At 49.4% G+C, this 19123-nt stretch overlaps 2 protein-coding genes across 3 annotated transcripts; one reads left to right on the forward strand and one right to left on the reverse strand.

The window, feature by feature from the left end:
- The first annotated feature begins 2820 nt into the window (after positions 1–2820).
- Positions 2821–13751, forward strand: BEST1 (bestrophin 1). Of its 2 annotated transcripts, XM_031608944.2 has the most exons (10): positions 2821–3238; positions 5392–5551; positions 6388–6482; positions 6878–7111; positions 7785–7939; positions 8931–9008; positions 10152–10304; positions 10726–10806; positions 11290–11441; positions 11789–13751. In XM_031608944.2, the coding sequence occupies exons 2-10, from the start codon at positions 5400–5402 to the stop codon at positions 12978–12980; spliced, it is 2292 nt and encodes a 763-aa protein (XP_031464804.1). In that variant the 5' UTR covers positions 2821–3238; positions 5392–5399; the 3' UTR covers positions 12981–13751. The 2 variants fall into 2 exon arrangements, with proteins under 2 accessions (XP_031464804.1, XP_031464805.1); XM_031608945.2 differs by lacking the exon at positions 2821–3238 and having other exon boundaries at positions 5336–5551.
- Positions 13752–14270: 519 nt separating this feature from the next.
- On the reverse strand, positions 14271–18725 carry FTH1 (ferritin heavy chain 1). The gene is made up of 4 exons (XM_031608946.2): positions 18468–18725; positions 16909–17055; positions 15308–15433; positions 14271–14608 (listed from the first exon to the last, which is right to left on the reverse strand). The coding sequence occupies exons 1-4, from the start codon at positions 18576–18578 to the stop codon at positions 14447–14449; spliced, it is 546 nt and encodes a 181-aa protein (XP_031464806.1). The 5' UTR covers positions 18579–18725; the 3' UTR covers positions 14271–14446.
- Positions 18726–19123: the final 398 nt, after the last annotated feature.

The raw sequence follows: 19123 nt of genomic DNA on the forward strand, positions 1-19123 counted from the left end.
GAGAAAATGGGAAGGATTCCAGGGCCTGCAAGGGCACTGGGGAGACAGCGAGATTGAGAATGGACGTCAGTGCATCCTTGCTCCTCCTCTGCTGCTTTCAGACTGGCAATTTTGCTTGAGGTCTGAAAGAACTGGGGCCACGCGGAATGCAAAAAATGATCCAAGTATTGCTGCCACACTGGTATTCCCTCAGTTATTTACTTTCATACTACATGCCACAAATATTTGATGTTGTCCTAACGGTAACTGAGCCACATGAACTGCTGGATGAACTGCTCTCAGAGGAGGGCAGCGGACTCCCCCAGATAGCAGCATGTCCCTCCATCAAGAGCTGGATGCTGGAGATTTTGCTGTTCCACGTTAGAGTCCCCAGGGCCACAGAAAATCCCCACAGCTCCAGAAAATTTCTCAAGAGAACCACTTTTGTCCCCTTGCTCTCTAGAACTGTCTCTGTCTGCCTCTCTATTAAAAATCCCTTCTCTCTAGCTGTGTCTGCAAAGTAGTATCTCAAAGACATATATCCTCCCCGGACCCTGGTCCCTCGTGTGGACAATCCTGCCTCCAGAGAGAGCCCACCTCCATGCTGTCCCAGATCTTCCCCCATACACAGAACTCTCTGAATGTTTTTTGAGGCATTTTCATCATCCAGAGTCATTCAGGGACCCTGTTGGGACCACAGTCCTATGATTCTTGCCATAAAGTCCTCTGGGAGCGGCTGCAACCCAGGGACCTTGCAGCAAGCTCAGCCCTACAACAAAGCAGCTAAGACAGGCAGCACAGTGCAACTTTCTGGAATGACATTGGCCCAGAGCCTCTGCGAAACCAAGGTACTTCACCTCCTGTCTCAAATAGATGCTGCTCACACTGGGATAACAGCCACACCACGGTCACGCTGCCTCATTGCTGGCCAAGGATAAGGCTTCAGAAGGGCAGGATAGCTGGGCTTTTTAGGTCCTGGTGAACGCTGCTCATGACACTCATAGATAGGCTAGGTGCAAAGCTATATACTGCATCAGTCAGTCAGTTGGGTTTGCCGTGGTTGGGCCAGTGATACCTTACTTACCAGCATCTGGCCACTGATAAGAGCTCTATCTATCTTGCTCCACACCATGAATTTCTCCCCATGGCCCTCCCCATGCCTGTGCTTCTCCTACCAGGTCTGTATCTCACACAGCAGAAGCATCATGCTGCCTCTTTTCTGCCCGGCCCTCCTTCCTGCCCCAGAAAAGTCACCCCTGGCTCCAGGGCCAAGGAGCTGCAATGCACCCAGTGACACAGGGCGTTCATGCAGAAAGAGCCCTGGTTAGGCTGAGTGCTCTGGGCCCACCCCTGCACCCTGCATATTCTCCTCTGTGTAGGGTGATAGCCCTCTCAAACACATGGCGGCTTGTGGCACCTTACCTCCACCAGATGTGAGCCCATATCCTTCTGCACATTATGTGATCCAATACAGGACAGCTTCTGCTCAGAGTAGAAGAAATCAGATGATCTCCATAGTTTTGGTGCCAGGCAGGAGTAAAAATTGTTTTCACTATTGCTGAAAAGCAGTCAGGGCTAGATATAATTGAACACACCACAGCCTACACAGGAACCAAATCCTCAGATACTGGCACTGAGTCCCACGCTTTCAACTATCATCTACCCACTGTTGACAGCAATTTCCAGAGCTGTACTAGTAAGTCCACATTAGACAGCTGCCAGGCTGCAACTGTTTCAGAGAAGCAGCAAACAACCCCTTGCTCTTGGGTTGGCTCAGCCTCCCAGAAAGGAGAAACCCGCCATTGGGCAAATGAATCCCTGCTGCTGATACAGCTCAGGGCAGCTCCTTATCTCCAGAACACTGAATATTATAGCAGGTAAGCAAAAGCTGACAGGAAATATGGATGTGCAGAGGGCAGATGGTATTACCTGGGGCAACAGAGACAAATTCCAAAAGCAACGAGCAGAAAGAAGGTGGTAGAGCAGGCTTCAGGCAGCTCAAGTAACCAGGTTAGCAAGGTTCTCTGGGAAACTGCTTCTGAAGGTATTGGGGTCCATCAGGGCCGGTCTCCCATAGCACTTAAGTGCCATCTCTTAAGAGCACAGGAACAAACACTACCAAAACATGATGCAGGTGGGGCAGAAGTTTGGCTTAGCTGAGCAGGGAACTTCTGCTTCTAGAGCTGGCTGCTGTCACGAGACCTCCAATTATTTTTCTATGGTCTTGGGAATCTGTAGAGGTCCCAGTTGAAAAACAAAGCTTTCAGTACTTCTGGATGAAATGCCCAGCATACAACTAGACAAAAATATAATACAGTGGTTGAACAATTGGCTGATGGGTCAGGATCAGAGTGTTACAGAAAACAGAGTTACACCAGGTTGGTGGCCAGATTCTAGTGCAGCTCCCCAGGGCTTCATGTTGGGGCCATTTCTCTTTAATGTTCTTATAAATGCTCTAGATATGGGAGTCAAATGTATACCAAATACGTTTGCATGTTATATTAAATTAGGATATTAAATTAGATTGGCAATAGAGAGGCATGGCAGAGAGATTTTGGCAAATTGGATGGCTGGGCAATCGTCTGCTGCATGAAACGTTAAGCAAGTGCTGGATTCTGACCCTGCGATGGATCAGTCCCTCAGCAGAGACAGAGAGAAGGGCAGTGAATTACAGAGAAACCTCTGCTGAGAGCCTGGCAGAACATGGACCAGGTGTTTCACAAACCCAATGATCCAGGAGAACCTGGGGAAGAGGGGGCTGCGCGAGCCCGAAGAGGGACACACATTACAGCATTTGTGCAAAATTCCAGCTCTGTTTAATCTCCTGGAGCTCCCGGAAGATTGTGACACAGAGAAAGGGACCAAACAGGAAAGAATTAGCGGAAAATGCTTCTCCTCTGGCAGCCACCATGGCTGTGCCAGGAGTTAGCAGCAGCAGTGTGGAGCAGCCAGCCCTGCCTCCCCCTCCTTCAGCCGCCTCTATAAACACGCAGGGCTTACTCAGAAGATTAGAAAGGAACAGGGCAAAAGACAACAGAGTCTCTTTTGTAATGAGAAAGGATTATGGCATCAAGTGACCGGCTGCAGCTCCCAAGTGGGTTTCAGGCTCCTTAGTACACCGCGTCTGTCAGGTTCAATCCCCCCATGAGCCAAGGGGGCAAGGAAAGGCAGGCTGTGGCGCTGGCCACAAAGGACCCAGCGAGGACACATGCAGGATCAAACCTCCACCGTCTCCAGTGTAGCTCAGGAGCCCATGACTGTGAGTATCTAGTCCTCACAAGAGCAGAGATTAGCTGATCAGTCTGTCTATCTTACTGTGCATCTGAGCTCATCACTCCTCTTGCTTTCTCTGTCCACTGTATCTGTTTGTTCTCTGCACTTGCAATAGGCGCTCGTGTCTGTTTGCAGCATTACGCGGCGGGTAACACAACTTGCACAGGCAAATCTGGCTTGCTGCTGCTAGATGCTCATTGCTGGGGACTCCCGCAGCCTGGTCAGTGTCAGCCGATCCCCAGGTGCGGCAGTGAGCTCAGAGGGACCTGATGCCAGCAGAGATGGGGAGCAGAGGCGCAGGGCTGGCTGTGCCACGTTCCCCGTCACCTTACGGGGAGTTGGGCTGTTTGGGCTCTATGCAGGGGCGGCTCTTCTGCCCCCCCAGCACCATTGTGCCGGTGCAGTAGTGATCTGCCTCGCACCACCAACCTCAACCCCACGCAGCAGTGTGAGTGTGCCAGCTGCCAAGTGACAACCAGGGCCAAGCGCGCAGGCTGGCAGGCAGGGAGCTGCCTTAAGAGCGCAGGGCTGCAGGCAGAAGCACTGGGAAAAGCCCCACGTCCTGTGCCTGAACAGAACTGCACAGAGGTGGGCGACATCCATTACTTACATAGACAAGAGCTGAAGTTTTCCATGTTTGGTAAAAAGTGAATCTGCATTTGAATTACGCAATGAAGAATCTCCCTGAGCACTTTCAAGACCCGAAGCTCAAAGCAAAACACTCTGCTTCCTGTAAGCGGCCCCCAGCGCATTTGCATGTGTTTCCATACATTTCTCATCTGTGCAACTCATGTGTATGATGTCTTTGGGGCAGTTACAAGACACTTCTCAATCCTGTGCACTCCCCAGAAATACACATGGGAAAGGTGTGGACGTGTATGAGTATGCAGTGAAAGGGGCGTTTGTGCAGCTGGGGAGCTCTTGGCAGGGCAGGTGCCAGCTCTGCCCCTCCGATAGAATCGTTGGAGGACTCAGGGAGAGTTACAACAGGGAAACCCAAAGGAGGAGCAGAACCAAGAAGCCAAAGGTGTTATTTGTTGAAGCAGCCAGCAGACGTTGCAGTTTATCTTCATGGCACCAGCTGGCTTGGACATAAATTTTGCTCAGTTAACTATAGGTCTATCACTTGGATGCTTAAATGAAGAGGATGGGCACAAATTCACCTGCCCACAGCTGCTGCTACAGACCAGAGAGGGCTGAATCAGCCCTGGAAATACCTCCCTGTACTTCCATAACTCAGGAAAGAGGCCAAGGCCCCTCTAATATCAACCTCAGTGCCAAAGCAATGCCTAGCAACTATGCGATGTGTTTTGATTCAATTTAGAAATTCCATCGTTTTTTTCATTGAATAATTATTCATGAATGGCACGGATTACACTGGCTTTTACTTTTATATAAAACTTCAGGTTTATCTGAATGTCAGTCTAACAATTAACTGATGATAAATAATTGTTTACCCAGGGTTAGAAAACAATAAGTGCAGCAAGGATGCTGCATGATTGGATAAAATTTCTTTTTTCTTTCAGCACAATTAATCTCACAATGAAGACTGGGGAGGTGGAGTTACTGGAATTTGTGCTCTGTGAGCCCAGCCAAAACCCATTCCTCAGCTCTCTGACAGGGAAGGCTGTTTTGCCTGCAGTACCAGGGCTGGCACAGTCTGGTTGTGCACATCAGCCCAAATTTAAAGACAGCTGTACTTGTCGTAAAAACAGGGTAAGGAACTTTGGAATTCATGAGACTGATCATTAATCTCAAGGAACTGTTTTTGTGGAAGACAGTGGCACATGGGCTCTGTCCACTCCCATCAAGCAGCTCCATTTGAACACTGACAATGCAGCACTAGAAACATGGGGCTTCACCAGAAAGTGAATTGTCATTGCAACCAGCACACATGCAGTTAAAACACAGGAAGAAGCTGGTAAACACATCACAGTAATTGCCCACCATAAGCTTCCTCTTGGTTTTCTACCTTAACGACTTCAACAGATTTGTCTTTTGATTTCAGCTCTTTCTCTCATTCTTTCTTCCTTCCTTTCCACCTCGCTGGGACACCTGAGGTTTCTGTTCTGTCCAGGCCTCCCTCTGTGCAGGTTTGCTTGGCAGCTTCACCAACTACTCATTTTGTGTCCCTACCAGGATCTGTGATGACAGTGACATACACTAACCGCGTGGCCGATGCCCGCTTAGGCACCTTCTCGCAGCTCCTGCTCCAATGGAAAGGCAGCATCTACAAACTCCTTTACTCCGAGTTCCTTATTTTCATCTCCCTCTACTTCGCCATCAGCCTTGTCTACAGGTGAGCATCCTCACACCAGCACCACCACAGCTCCTTGTTCTCAGCTGGTCCCAAAGCAGGACAACTGAACAAACCAGGGTTGGGACAGCAGTCCTGGGAAAAAGCAGCTAGCCAGCCACTAACCAGCCTCTGTTCAGAGGAGGAAAGGTTTTTCCTCACTGCTGCAGTGGCTGAACAGCTGACAGATTTCCTTCTTTGTGCCTGAAGAGGAACACGGATCCTCTTCCTGGAGATGAAAAGCTGCATGTGATGACTACCTGAGAAGAATGGCATATAGAGACCAAGGCTGAAGTGGTGCTGGAGGTGTTCCACAGTGGGAAGCGTTTCTGAGAGCAGACATCAGCTCTGGGACTGCAGATCTGTCAGAAGGCAGCTATGCACTGGGGTGGGCCTGATTTGGGTGGGGAAAGCCAGGGAGCTCCCCTGGTTGGGTGAATGCAACATGGAAGCAGGAGAGCAGCTCAAAGAAAGAGGAACTCATATCAGGCACTGTTGACGTGAGCAGAGCTTGGACTGACAATTTGCAGGATATTAAATAAAATGTGGTGCACATCCAAGCACTTTGGCAAACACCTGATTTCAGATAGCACTCACCTGGTGGGTGAAAAACATAGGGCTCCCTAATCAGACTGCAGCAGTTACCACTCAGTGACCACTTCAGGCTCCTTTGGACGTGTCAGCAGGGTGTTTTGAGTGCTCCCCACATCACCCCACACCCACAGCATGGTTGTATCGTGGCTACGTGTCCTTGCTTTCCCTTGCCAGACTCTTACCCAGCAGGCCCAACAAGGCACGGTCTCCTCCTTAAGGCCGATGTCTCTGTTCCTCCCTTTCAGGCTGATCCTCAGTGAAAGCCAAAGGCTGATGTTTGAGAAGCTGGCACTCTACTGTAACAGCTATGCTGAGCTAATCCCTGTGTCCTTTGTGCTGGGTAAGGAGCTCTGACTGTGAATGCGCAGGGAGGGGAAGCGGGCAGCATTTCTTCTCTCACCCTGGGTTGACACTGCTCTTCAAGCAGGCAGGATTCACTGAGCAGTTCCCTCATTCTGCCTCTGTGATAAATACATCAGTTAATGCTGCAGCTGTGAGGTATGCACACAACTTTCACTGCCCAGATACACTGGTGTGCTCTTGGTTCTATCAGGAGGGCAAGGACCAAATCTCCCTAAATAAGCTGTGAAAGCCAGACTCTAGCTTTAGCATGGAGATTCAAATTACCTCTAGGTCTGCCTTCACTCATCCCCATAAGAGCAGTGCCAGCCTTCCTATAGAAGAGCACGCATCTCCCCTCCTTCAGGATGGCTGACTTGCTTGGCTCACCTCTAGGTTTCTACGTGGCCCTGGTGGTGTCCCGCTGGTGGGCGCAGTACGAGAGCATCCCATGGCCTGACCGCATCATGAACTTGGTCTCCTGCAATGTGGATGGGGAGGATGAGTACGGGCGGCTGCTGCGTCGCACCCTGATGCGCTACAGCAACCTGTGCAGCGTGCTCATCTTGCGCTCCGTCAGCACTGCTGTGTACAAGCGCTTCCCCAGCATGGAGCACGTCGTGAGGGCAGGTCAGTACTGGCACTGCCCTCAGCACAGCTCCGGGCCAGGCAGACAGCAGCTCCCTGCCATTTGACCTCCACTCTGGAGCAGAGATGGTGCAGTTCTAGGACACGAGTTATCACATTCTCAACAGTTGTCTAAACACACTAGATAACTGCACCCTCAGCAGTTCTCTGTCTCCCTGCTGGCTGGGATCTGGTCAGACATTCTGCAGATATCCAAAGTCTACAGCTTTCTCACCAGGGGAGCGGGGGGCAGAGAGCCGAGGGACAGGACCCAAACATGGAGCTATGTCAGGGGAGAGGCAGGCCGGGGGTTAGGGAAAGGGTCTGCACCAAAAGGCAGTGGGCATGGAATGGGCTGCCCAACCCCAAGCTGCCAGAGTTCAAGGAGATTTTGGACAACACTTTCAGACAGAGGGTTTGAATTTTGAGTGGTCTTGTGTGGAACCAGGAGTTGGACTCTATAAACCTTATGGGTCCCTTCCAACTTGGGTTATTCTATGAAATGAGAAATTCTTCTTGCACATATTTAAAAATCAGTGTTTTAACAAAACTTGTCACCCTTTGCATCTTCCAAAGGCTGAATGCCCAAGTCTTTCCAGTGATTATAAAAAGAGGTAAGGTGACTACCTTCTGCTCTCTTTGGCCATTCCTTTCTTGTCTGTTCTTTTCCACTTAGGCCTCATGACACCTGAAGAGCACAAGAAGTTTGAGAGCTTGAATTCTCCCCACAACAAGTTTTGGATCCCATGTGTGTGGTTCTCCAATCTGGCTGTGAAAGCAAGGAATGAGGGGAGGATCCGGGACAGCGTGCTGCTCCAAGGCATCCTGAATGTGAGTGACAGTCAGTAGGCAACTGAGATCCTCATCCAGGTAGAACTGCAGGGATTTCAAGAGGTCAGGCAAGGAACAGGAATGTTGAGGTGGGATGTCCAGACAGTGAGCCATGTCTGTCCCTGGGGATATTACATTCATTTTGATGGGAAATACTCCCACTGCCACTCTCCAGCTGGTGACAAAGTAGAATTTTTCATGGCCTGTTGACACATTGGTGATGCCACATGCAGCAGAGGCTAAAGAATGTAACATCTTTCACAAAATTGGGACTGGAGGAACCATTTGACTCACATCTAGGTGTAGTCATAGGAGATATACCCACGTAGTGTGTTCTGGATCAAACTTCCTCCAGCATTCACGCGTTCCAGTGTCCAAAGAAGGTCTCTAGGATGCAAATGTAAAGCCACAAGGAAGGAAGCAAGCATGTGTCTGGAAAAAAGCAGAAGTCAAAAGGATATTAAACAACCAAATGTCCCTGCAGAAAACTTCTCTATTGAAAACTCTCAGATACTCCTGGGGCGCAGGCCATGCTCCACAGGCAGGACCTGGCATTGGTCCTTGCAGAGCTGCAGAGAAAAAAAAAAGACTCTGGAGCAGCTCATCCCCTCTAAGATTCACATGCTGACAGACCTATGCTGTTTCTATTGCCTGGAGTGAGTTTCGTCCCTCTGGGCTCACAAGTCAAAAGAGAGAGATGGATATTTTTAAGATATATTTGCCTCTGATCTGTTAAGACACTCACTTTGTGAGGAGATAACCTCTGCTATGAAATAAGCTAAGAAGGGACTCAGGTCTCAGACAGAGACATCCAGGCAGCAGGGACTTCCTCCATGGCAAGTGTGAGATCCTGCTGGTGGTCTGCTGGGAGAGGGCTGGACCCCAATGGAGCCCTGGCGGAGTCCCACCTTCCAGAGAGGTGTGAGCAGGAGGGGAGGGGCAAGAACACACAAATGTAGTGCCAACAGGTCTTTCCTTTTCCCTACTGCAGGAGCTCAACACTTTGCGCAGCCAATGCGGGCGGCTCTATGGGTATGACTGGATCAGCATTCCCCTGGTCTACACCCAGGTGAGAAGGGCTTCCCCCGCATCTATGGCTGCACTGCCTGCCTACACATGCTGCTTTGGAACCTCCCTGACCCCATACCTGCCCTACACACAGACCATGCTGATGCTACATATGATTGGACTTCTCATCCATGCCTGCAAATGCAAGCCCCATGCTGGCTCTCACACACACATAACTCATAAGCACACACACTGCCCTTATTTTTGTAATACACAGCCACCTCTACAGAAACACTCTCCAAGAGTAATTAGTTACCCATAATGTGCTCCATATGAATGCACAGAAAACACAGATACATGCAGATCCATGCCCTGCAGAGAGGAGATATCGCTATAGTCTAGGTCCACAAAACAGAGCTATGTCAGGCTGTAGAAAAGACTGGACCCAAACAGACAGCTCTGGCAGCCTCAGTTGGGTCTTGGAGTTGTGAGCAGGATTTGCCAGATGATCTGGAACAGAGTCTCCTCTCTGCAGTGCATGACCCATTTTTCTGTGGTTGCCCATCCACACTGCAAAGTTTGTCTTTGCAGGCACCCTGTAACCTGTGCATCTTGAAGCGGCCCTGTGCTGTTCCCTTCTGGGAAATGCCTGGCTAACTCAAGAGTCTCGTGATGCTGGCTGTTTGATTTGAACCTTCCTGCTTGACACGAGTCTCGGCTGCTATTAATTTGAAAAGTGGAAGTTTCCAGTCTCGTGATTACACAGAAAAGTACAAAGTTCATTGTAGCCTGAAATTTGGGCAAGCAAGCTGGCAAATATAAAAATATCCTTCATTAGGACCAAACCAGAGCTGACACTAATGCCCAGGGTTTCCCTCCCAGATATGGAAAAGGCTTACCAAATCATGAGGGGCTCCAGAGAACTATTAGGACAGAGAACAAGAGACAGCATGGAGTGAAATGCAGCGTACATAACAATGAAGGGCAGAGGGTACACTTAAAGTTCTCTGCAGTGGAAATTAATCTTCCTGCAAAAAGCAGAGGGGAAGCTTGTTGTAACTGAATACAAGGTTTTCAAAAGGCTCCTGAGCCAGCAGCTCACCGCAGTTTTGATATAAGTGGGGTGGGAACTGAAAAGAAAAATGCTGAGAAAGCAAGTTGGGAACTTAAGTTTCTCTGGTGTGTCCCTTGGCATCTTCCCCAGGTGGTGACCGTGGCTGTTTACAGCTTCTTCCTGGCCTGTCTGATTGGGCGGCAGTTCCTGGATCCTGAAAAAGCATACCCTGGCCATGAACTAGATCTCTTTGTGCCTGTCTTTACGTTTTTGCAGTTCTTCTTCTATGCTGGCTGGTTAAAGGTACGTCCAAGAAATTACGCCTGGAGCTGGAATCTGACACATTGGGTTTTTCCCAGTTTGTGCTCGCAAAGAACCCAGCTGTGTACCATGCCAGCTGCTGGGAGACAAATAGAGAGCCAATGGGAGCTAAGGGCAGTGCTAACAGTCTCAGGCTCTGAGCATCTCACTTGACAATCAGCTTCACCTTTCCTAAGTTTGGGGGAAAAGAGAGGCAGTGGACTGCATTACCTGTATAGCGATGCTTCCTAGAAACCGGCAAGCTTCTGTTTTTAAGCCACCCCCTTTTTGGAAGAACCAGCATTGCTCCAAATTCAGGGCACATCACCCTTGAGTGCAGTTCTGGGCTCTGTCCAATAGACATTCTCCCTGCAGGGAAAGGGATGGATATGACCATGACCTTTGTTGTGTTCTCCATGTGCAGGTGGCTGAGCAATTAATTAACCCTTTTGGAGAGGACGATGATGACTTTGAAACCAACTGGCTCATCGACAGGAACCTGCAGGTAAAGTGAAGACAGAATTCTCCTGACCTGCAGAGGAACACTGAGGACTGCACCTGAGGTTTCACTTGGCCCCCTGGTCCATTTTCCAGCACACACGATGGGTCCAGATTCTGTTTCAGACCCTCACTGCCTTTCAATGACATAGTGAAGGACATAATTTCTGCTGTTCCCTGGCTTTTCCCACACCGTGCCTGTACCTATAATCACCTCCTCTGGTTTTTCTGTGCAATAACTCTCCTTCAGAACTCCCTAACACTAAGATCATTGGTTCTAGTGAGCATATTGCTTTCATTTCTCATCCCATACCACTTTCCTTCTAATTTCTAACTAATCAAAATCCATGCAAAAACAAAAACACCCCACAGTTGACAGGAAACCACACAGCAAATCCATTGCTGCTCATTTCACTTCCATGCTACATTGCTGCCTTCTGCCCTGCATCCCTTTGTCTGCTGACCTCGACATTCCTGCTGTTCCCCCCAGGTCTCCCTTATGGCAGTGGATGAGATGCATCAGGATTTGCCCATTCTGGAGAAGGACCTATACTGGAATGAGCCCGACCCCCAACCACCTTACACTGCAGCCACTGCTGAGTACAAGCGCCCATCATTTCTTGGATCAACTTTTGATATCAGGTGAGTGCAACTACAGGGAGTCAGAACAGACCACATTTACACCTTAGAGCAGGTGCAGTGCAGGATATTATACTTGAGTAAGAAAGAACACTATATTCCTATCTAGACTGTGAAACCTTGCTCTAAAATACTTACAAATTTGTCCAAGACTGACAGCCAGTATCTTTCTTCGCAAAGAAAACCTCTGATCTCCTACCCCCCTCCTCTACAGCGAGCCTAACACATAACTGATGTGGCAACACAGGAGAAGCTTGCCATTAGCAGCAATGTTCCCTCTGATGCCAGCCTCACCACAAGAAAGCACCATCTTTTGTGGCTGCGTAACAGCCTGTTTTGTCTTTCCCCAGCATGCAGAAAGAAGAGATGGAGTTCCAGCCCCTGGAGCAAATTAAAGAGAATGAGGAAGCAAATCATTCCACGCCACTACTGGGACACCTGGGCCGCCTCCTGGGTGTCCAGTCACCAAGTTTCTCCAGGTCCTCTTCTCGGATGAACCTACTGCGCAGGCGAGGGGAGCCCACATCCCCCTTCTCCCATTACATGTACCAAGACATGGGCAAGTCAGGAAACATCAGTCAGCCAAGGGGAGACACCAACTCACAGGAGCAGTGGGACGGTGAGGATGGAAAACTGAGGGAGTTTGATGCCTTCATATCAACCCCATTCTATGAGAGACCTGGTTTCTACAGTGCTCCACAGACACCCATCAGCTCCATCCCCATGATCTTCCCTTCTAGACGCCAAGGGCGCAAGAAGCCCCCTGCACTCTCCAGCATAGCTGCATGCTCAAATTCTCTTAAGGACGTTGTTGTCAACTGCTCACCTTCCAGGATGAGTGATACATACAAAAGCCAGAGCTCCCTCGGCTCAGGTACAAAGGAAACATTTATTTGGCCAACAGAACGAAATAAAGGTCCTGACTCGCTGGTTGTAATGGTGGAAGAAGAAAAGAGCAACTCTAGCAGTAAAAGCAGAGAAGCTGCCATCACTGGAAGTCCAGCAGCTCTGTCCACAGCATCAGACAGCCCTAAATTCCCTTTCCTAGCAGAGTCCCCAGACCATGAGCAGCAGGGCAGCTTCAAAAGTCTGAAGAGTTCGAAAGGCTCCCACCCACCCTGGCTAGCTCTGGAGAATGTAGCAACAACCACTCCCAATTCTGAGCAATCGAGCGCCCTCCCCCAACCCAGCAACATACCGCCCAGCAGCAGCACCTCCCTCTGCTTCTCATTCACTCCTGTCTCATCTCCAGTGCTGGAGAGATCCCCCATAGGGAGTAGAGGCCCCGATACTCACAGTTTAAGTTCAGAAGACACAGCTAGCGCACCAGACCAGCATCCATCAGAGGTTTCCAGGAGCACGAGAGATACAGCAAACAGAAGCAGTAATGCTCCTCCTACGAGAGAGACAAGAAGAGCAGACAGCCCATCCACTAATGACTCTGGCATCTCTCTTGCTGAAGGTGACTACGTTGGACTGATGGAGGTGATCATGGAGACAAGTGAAAGCATATGTGAAGAGCAGATGGACCAGTGCAGCTAGAGGAGACTGACACACATGTATGCCAGGTAGAAATGATACTGCAGTGTCTTCACACCTGGCCCACACTAGTACTCATCCTCCTAGAAGAAAGGCAGTGCTGCCAGACTTCTTGTTTCTGGAGTATTATTCACCTGCAGCCCAGCACCAGTGACTGACTGCTACTGGGCTGGACTGAGACATAGTAGCAGGCACTTGACTTCAGTGACTGCAACAAGAAAAAAAATCTCTACACACTCTAGCAAAATAAGACTTCTAGCATTAGGTATTACAAATGCCTAACTGTAAAACCATAGCTGAACAAATACTGTTCTGGAGCACAGGTATAACTCAAAGCAGAAGTACATAGTTAAGGATATTACAGCAATTGAAGCTCCAGGTTTACATACCTATTTGCCATTAGGCCCAGGACTTGCACAAGTTGTTCCACGGAAAGAAAGGGACTGAGGCACAGCATTTGTGATACAGAGCCACAGTGCTTCATGAAGTCCTATCCAGCTGATGCTCTCCAGCATCAGTAAAACAATAGGTTAAGGCTATTCAAAAAAGTGGCTGCCAACAATGATTATTTACATTGCTTCAAGTTTTCTGTATTTTGCTAAATTGAAAGCAAAGAAGTTATCCAGATGGTAGCAGACAACACAAAGCTAAGATTTTTAATGAGTTTTCCCTAAAAACAAACAAAAAAACCCAACCCTAAAAGCAAGACAGATGTCCAGGACCACCTGCTTCCTCATTTTAATTTCCACAATAAAAGTTTAAAGAAACCATGAAGTTCTTCCTCTTTTCACAGAAAACTGCATGTTCCCTTCAGTCACAAGGGGCACGTGGTAAATCCAGTCCACCCACTTCCCTTCTAATACCCACACAATATTCCAACCCTCTGCCTGCCAGGCACAGCTGTTTGAGCTGGACAAATCGCACTGCAATCCATATCTAATACCCCATACATTATCTTTTAAGACAGTACCTGCAACAGTTCGTCCATCTTACATTGTGAAGGAAGCTGCAAGAGCAATGTTTTTGTACACAAGTGTAGTGGCCATTTTTGTTAGACATTAAGACAGAATCTTTGGTGGCAAAGGCATTTTGAAACATGCTTCAGTTCCTTTGCAATCCTTGCAGGTTTTTCCCCCATCCAGTAGTATCCACTAAAATACTCGAGCGCTAGAGTTAAAACAATTCCTCCAATTTATTTCTTCATCCATGCTCAGCTCAAGATAACTTTCTCAGTTAAGACTACAGAGCACAATCCCACACACACACCTTAAGGGAAAAAAAGCAGAAGCCACCTTGAACCAAGTCACTTTATTGGATGGAGGGCAGTACACAAAACACAAGAGAAAAGAGGGCTGATATTTGGTACAGAGTATAAGAACTGCTTATCTAGATAGCTGAAGATGCATGCACTGCTGGACCAGTAAAGTAGAAGTCTCCCTGAAACCCACAGGGCAGTTCTTGGTAAGCCTTCAGCTGTTGTCACTTTCACCAAGGGTGTGCTTGTCAAACAGGTACTCTGCCATGCCATACTTGGGTGCCCCCATCTTCCGCAGGTTGGTCACATGGTCACCTAGCTGCTTGATGGCTTTCACCTGCTCATCCAGGTAGTGAGTCTCAATGAAGTCACACAACTGGAAGGGAGAAGAAAGAAGTTTAGGCCTGAACATAGCTCATCCTGCTGAAAAATCATACTAAGAAAAAAAGTGAACCAGGTACATCTCAATGTATTTAAGTACACAGTACAGCACTTCATGATCATGAGCATTTATACATGTAGAACAGTCAGCTATGTTGCTCCTTTTAAAACAAATCCTTCTAGCTTGCACAGGATATTTTCCAAAGCACTCTAAAAACATAAGTTAACTCACAACTGCAGGCTTTACTACAGACATCATTGCCAAGGCTGGATTGAGGCTTTTTTAACTAAGAGGTTAGTAGCATGTGTCTGAATTGCAGCAGTCTAAAAGTCAGCAGTTTTTATCATTCCAAAAAGTGACTTTGGCCCCCAGTCAAGCCTACTGCATACTGATAAACATACTTCTCTACGAAGTGTTGTTCACATGAGTGCCTTCTGTTCTGAAGAGCAGCAACAAAAGGGTTTGAGCACAGCTACACACCCCATGCTCTACAACAAACCTTAATCATCCTAGTATAACTGGCTCTGCTTAAAAAAAAACCAAACACACCAGGACATTCCTCCTGGAAGAGCTGCACAAGTTCAGCCCTTTCACCACTAGGAATAGCAGGTACATACTATTCACATCCCCATGCATAGTCACATACAAGCTCCCCCACTGTACAGCTACATTCTTGCTTCAGCACCCACTTACGTGTGGGTCATTCTTTTCAGTTGCCAATTTGTGCAGTTCTAACAGCGACTGGTTCACGTTCTTCTCCAGGTGCAGGGCACACTCCATTGCAGTCAGTCCATTCTCCCAGTCATCACGATCTGGTTTCTAGAAGGGAAAAGCCCATGACCATATTTTTATAAAGCAAACAAATCGATAGAGAGCAAAGTCTTTTCGGTCGGTCTCAAAGTCTAAAGCTGCATCTAAAAAAGCAACTCGCTGCACTATGCAGTTCTCCAGTAAGGCTCTTTACTCAAAACTCCTTAAACACAACCAAGCTCAAGCATTTGTGTCTTGGAAAAAAAAAACCAACTTGGCACTCACACTGCACTTAGGACAGAATTGAATGCAGACTAAAAGTCACAGAGAATAGATGTATGCCTGTTCTCTAAGCTCTTCTTACATTACGTTCAGCGAAATCTTGGAAGGCTAAGACTTAAAACTACTTTTCTTCTTCCCTTCTAATCTCATGGCCTAAACATCTAAGTAGGTGTCCTGTTTTTGGCTGAGACATGCTAAACTTTGTTCATAGTGGTTGGTATGATGCCACTGAGAAGGAACAGTGTGATAACACTGTTTTAGTTGAGCAGTGCTTGCACTAGAAGTCAAGCACTTTTCAGCTCCTCATACTGCCGTGCCAGGAAGGAGCTGGGGGTGCACAGAAGCAGTGCAGCTGACTGAAACTGCAAGAGATAGTCCATGCCATATGGTATCATGCTGAATAATAAAAACTGGGGGAGTTTGCTAGGAGTGGGCTGCTGCCATGAGATTGGCTGAACACCAGCGAGCAAGCAGCAAACAACTGCACATCACTTGTTTTGTATATCCCTTAACATTCCCTTTCATTTCTGTCCTGTGAACTGTCTGTCTCAGCCTCTAAAATCCTTTTTCTAATGCTTGCCCCCAGGCCAGTGAGGAGGGGATGGAGTGAACAGCTGTGTGATGTTGAGCTGCTTGCCACGTTATGCCACTGCATAGGTACAATCTCAAAGAAAACAAAGCAGTTTAGATATCCAAACAGGCAGCTTGAAAGATATTTTTTCTTAAGTGGCTGTCACTGTTTTCCCCATGAAGAGTTGCTATATATTAAACTGACCACACTATTAGTAATTCAAAACAGCAGGAAATGAGTAAAGGGACTTCAAGCAAATCATGCCATGAAGTCTTGCAGCAAGTTATTGATTCTAACTGGAAACAGGTTGTTTTGTTATCTCTAGTCACAAGACTAGAGAGCCAAGAAGGCACATGCAGTTGAACTCAAGGTGGCTGAACCAGTTATATTCTAGTTCGCTGTTTCCTGCACCTGCACCCCCACCCCCTTCTAAAACCACTATAAGCTATGTATATGCAGCTATTCTCATGGAGGAAGTGCTTCTTAGTAGTCAGTCAACATGTTAATGTGCATAATTAGACTTTGCCAAGACTGATCACCACACACAGATCACAGCAACGCATGTGCTCAACCACTGGCAGCCGCTGCTGCTCTTCTGCAGGAGGCCTCTCAGGGGAATTCCTTCCCCTACAGCCTGGAGGCAGGCCCCAAGACTAGTTCTGCATTAGGCATGACAACCCAGAGAGCTCACCTTGATGTCCTGCAAGAAGATGCGCCCACCCCTCTGATTCTGCAGCTTCATCAGCTTCTCAGCATGTTCACGCTCCTCATGGGACTGGTGCAGGAAGTACTTGGCAAAGTTTTTCAGAGCCACATCATCCCGGTCAAAATAGTAGGACTGAAAATTAGAATTTATGTGCTCAGAAACTCAAGCTTCACTCTTACAGCCACACAAAGCAAAGTCTACACTGTAACTTCAAATATCTCAACCCCTCAAGAAGGCTAGAGCCCAAGCTGTGGGTAATCAGCAGAGTAATATGGCCAAAGTCTTCCCTCCACAAAAAGTTCAGTTTTCCCAGCTAGAACTAAGTTCTATTAGATTATAACCCACATCTTGATAAGTAGAAATAACTGGCATTTGTGGTTCACTTCTGATATGTGAAATCCCACACACCACTAAAGCATTCTTCTGGACTATCTTACTTTCAAGGATTGTTTTCCCACTTGTTTTGTTCACAGTGGTCACAAGTCAAAGTTCTAATCATAACACCTGCTAAGAGTAGGTTAAGAGTAGCCAGAAACATTAAGGTACTTCTGCAATAATGCTTTCACGCATATTCCACCAGATTTAGCAGATATTAGACTAGCAAGTATGCTTTCTACTTCTGAGAAAACCTTCAGTATTGCATTTAGAAGTGAAAAGCTTAACTGTAAGTAGAGCACCTATTCAACAGCAGATACAACATCAGCTCTTGAAAGCCAGAAGATCTGTGACAGCCTTTAGAAGCCATCCCACAGCTCCTTTTTTCTTAGGAGAGAGACATAAAGCAGAGTTCAATAGAAAGCTTTGTATTTGTGCCAGCTATCTACCAGGCAAAGAACTGCAGAGTTCTCAGCTCTGACAGCAGCAGCTGGGAGGCTCACAGGACAGCGGTGTTTGTGCTCTGCTATCACAACAGCTACATTCAGCCTGCAGCAGAGGTTCACATCTTCACAGTAACGCAGCAGCAAGCGGTTAAGACCTACACCAGAAGGCCGCGATGCAGGGCAGCTGGAAGTTTCCCGCACGGGTCAGAGCTGCTGTCTGGACTGAAGGCACCAGCTCCGCTGCAGCTAAAACGAAAGCTGCGTGCCAAGCCAGAAAGGCAAGCGCAGAACAGGGGATGCCACGGATTCCTCCCAATTCACCTCAAAATCAGGACTCGAGAACCCTGCCTCCGGTGGGAGAGCTGCCAAGCGCTCCGTCGGGCAGCCGCCGCCATCCAGCCCTGCCCCAAGGGCAGAGCCGCCCGGGAGCGCCGAGCTGCGCCGATAGCAGCCAACGACGCGCAGTTAACGCGCGGCCGAGGCTCGCCCAGAGATAAGAGCCTCCACCAACCCCCCCCCCCTCCCCCCATCCGCAGCCAGCGAGCGGCTCGGGCCGCCCCCTCCCCCGAGGTGAGGAACGCAGCGCGGCTGCGCCGGGAGGCACCGCCCGGAGCCGCCCCCCGCCGGGCCTCGTCCGCCGAGACGCGGGGCCGCCGGCCGGCCGCCCCCTCCCCTGCCGCCGGACCCCCGCAAGGCCGCGGCCGCCCCCCCTCCGCCGCTCACCATGCTGAGGTACACGTAGGAGGCGTACAGCTCCAGGTTGATCTGCCGGTTGATGGCGGCTTCGCAGTCCTGGTGGTAGTTCTGGCGCACCTGGGAAGGAGGCGTAGCCATGGCGCTGCCGAGAGAGAGACGCGGCGGATACGACGGCTGCTGTGGTGGCGGCGGGGGAGGTGGCGGGCCCGAGCGCGGCCGGTTCCGTCCAAGCACTGTTGACGCAGGAACCCGCTCTGCTCAGCCTCGCCGACGCGCTCTGGGAGCTGCCGCCCCGCGCGGCCCCTTTTATACCGCCGCAGCGTCACCGCGCACGAGCGCGCCCCTACGGGGGGGGGGAAGGGGCGTGGCCTTCGGGCGCTGCCCGCCGGGCCGCTGCCGGGCCGCCGTGACTCAGCACCTCCACCGGCAGCGCTGCCCCTTCCCGCGCGGGCGGCGCCTCGGCGCCTCGCTGCCGGGAGCGGCGGTGCGCGGTGAGAGAAGGCGGAGGTGCGACGTAAGCGAGAGATGTCCGCGCGGCAGCTCTGCCGTGCCTGCGTTTGTGCTCTCCGCCTAGCCGCAGATCCTGGGGCTGTGCGCGGTGTCCCCTGACGGACACCGCGCCCGTAGCCCTGAGGACGCGGGAGCACGTGCGTTTGTTCCCTAAAAGCGGCGTGCGGCTTTTT

This window comes from Phasianus colchicus, chromosome 5, assembly GCF_987193195.1.
Source record: "Phasianus colchicus chromosome 5, bPhaCol1.hap1.1, whole genome shotgun sequence".
Lineage (NCBI taxonomy): Eukaryota > Metazoa > Chordata > Aves > Galliformes > Phasianidae > Phasianus > Phasianus colchicus.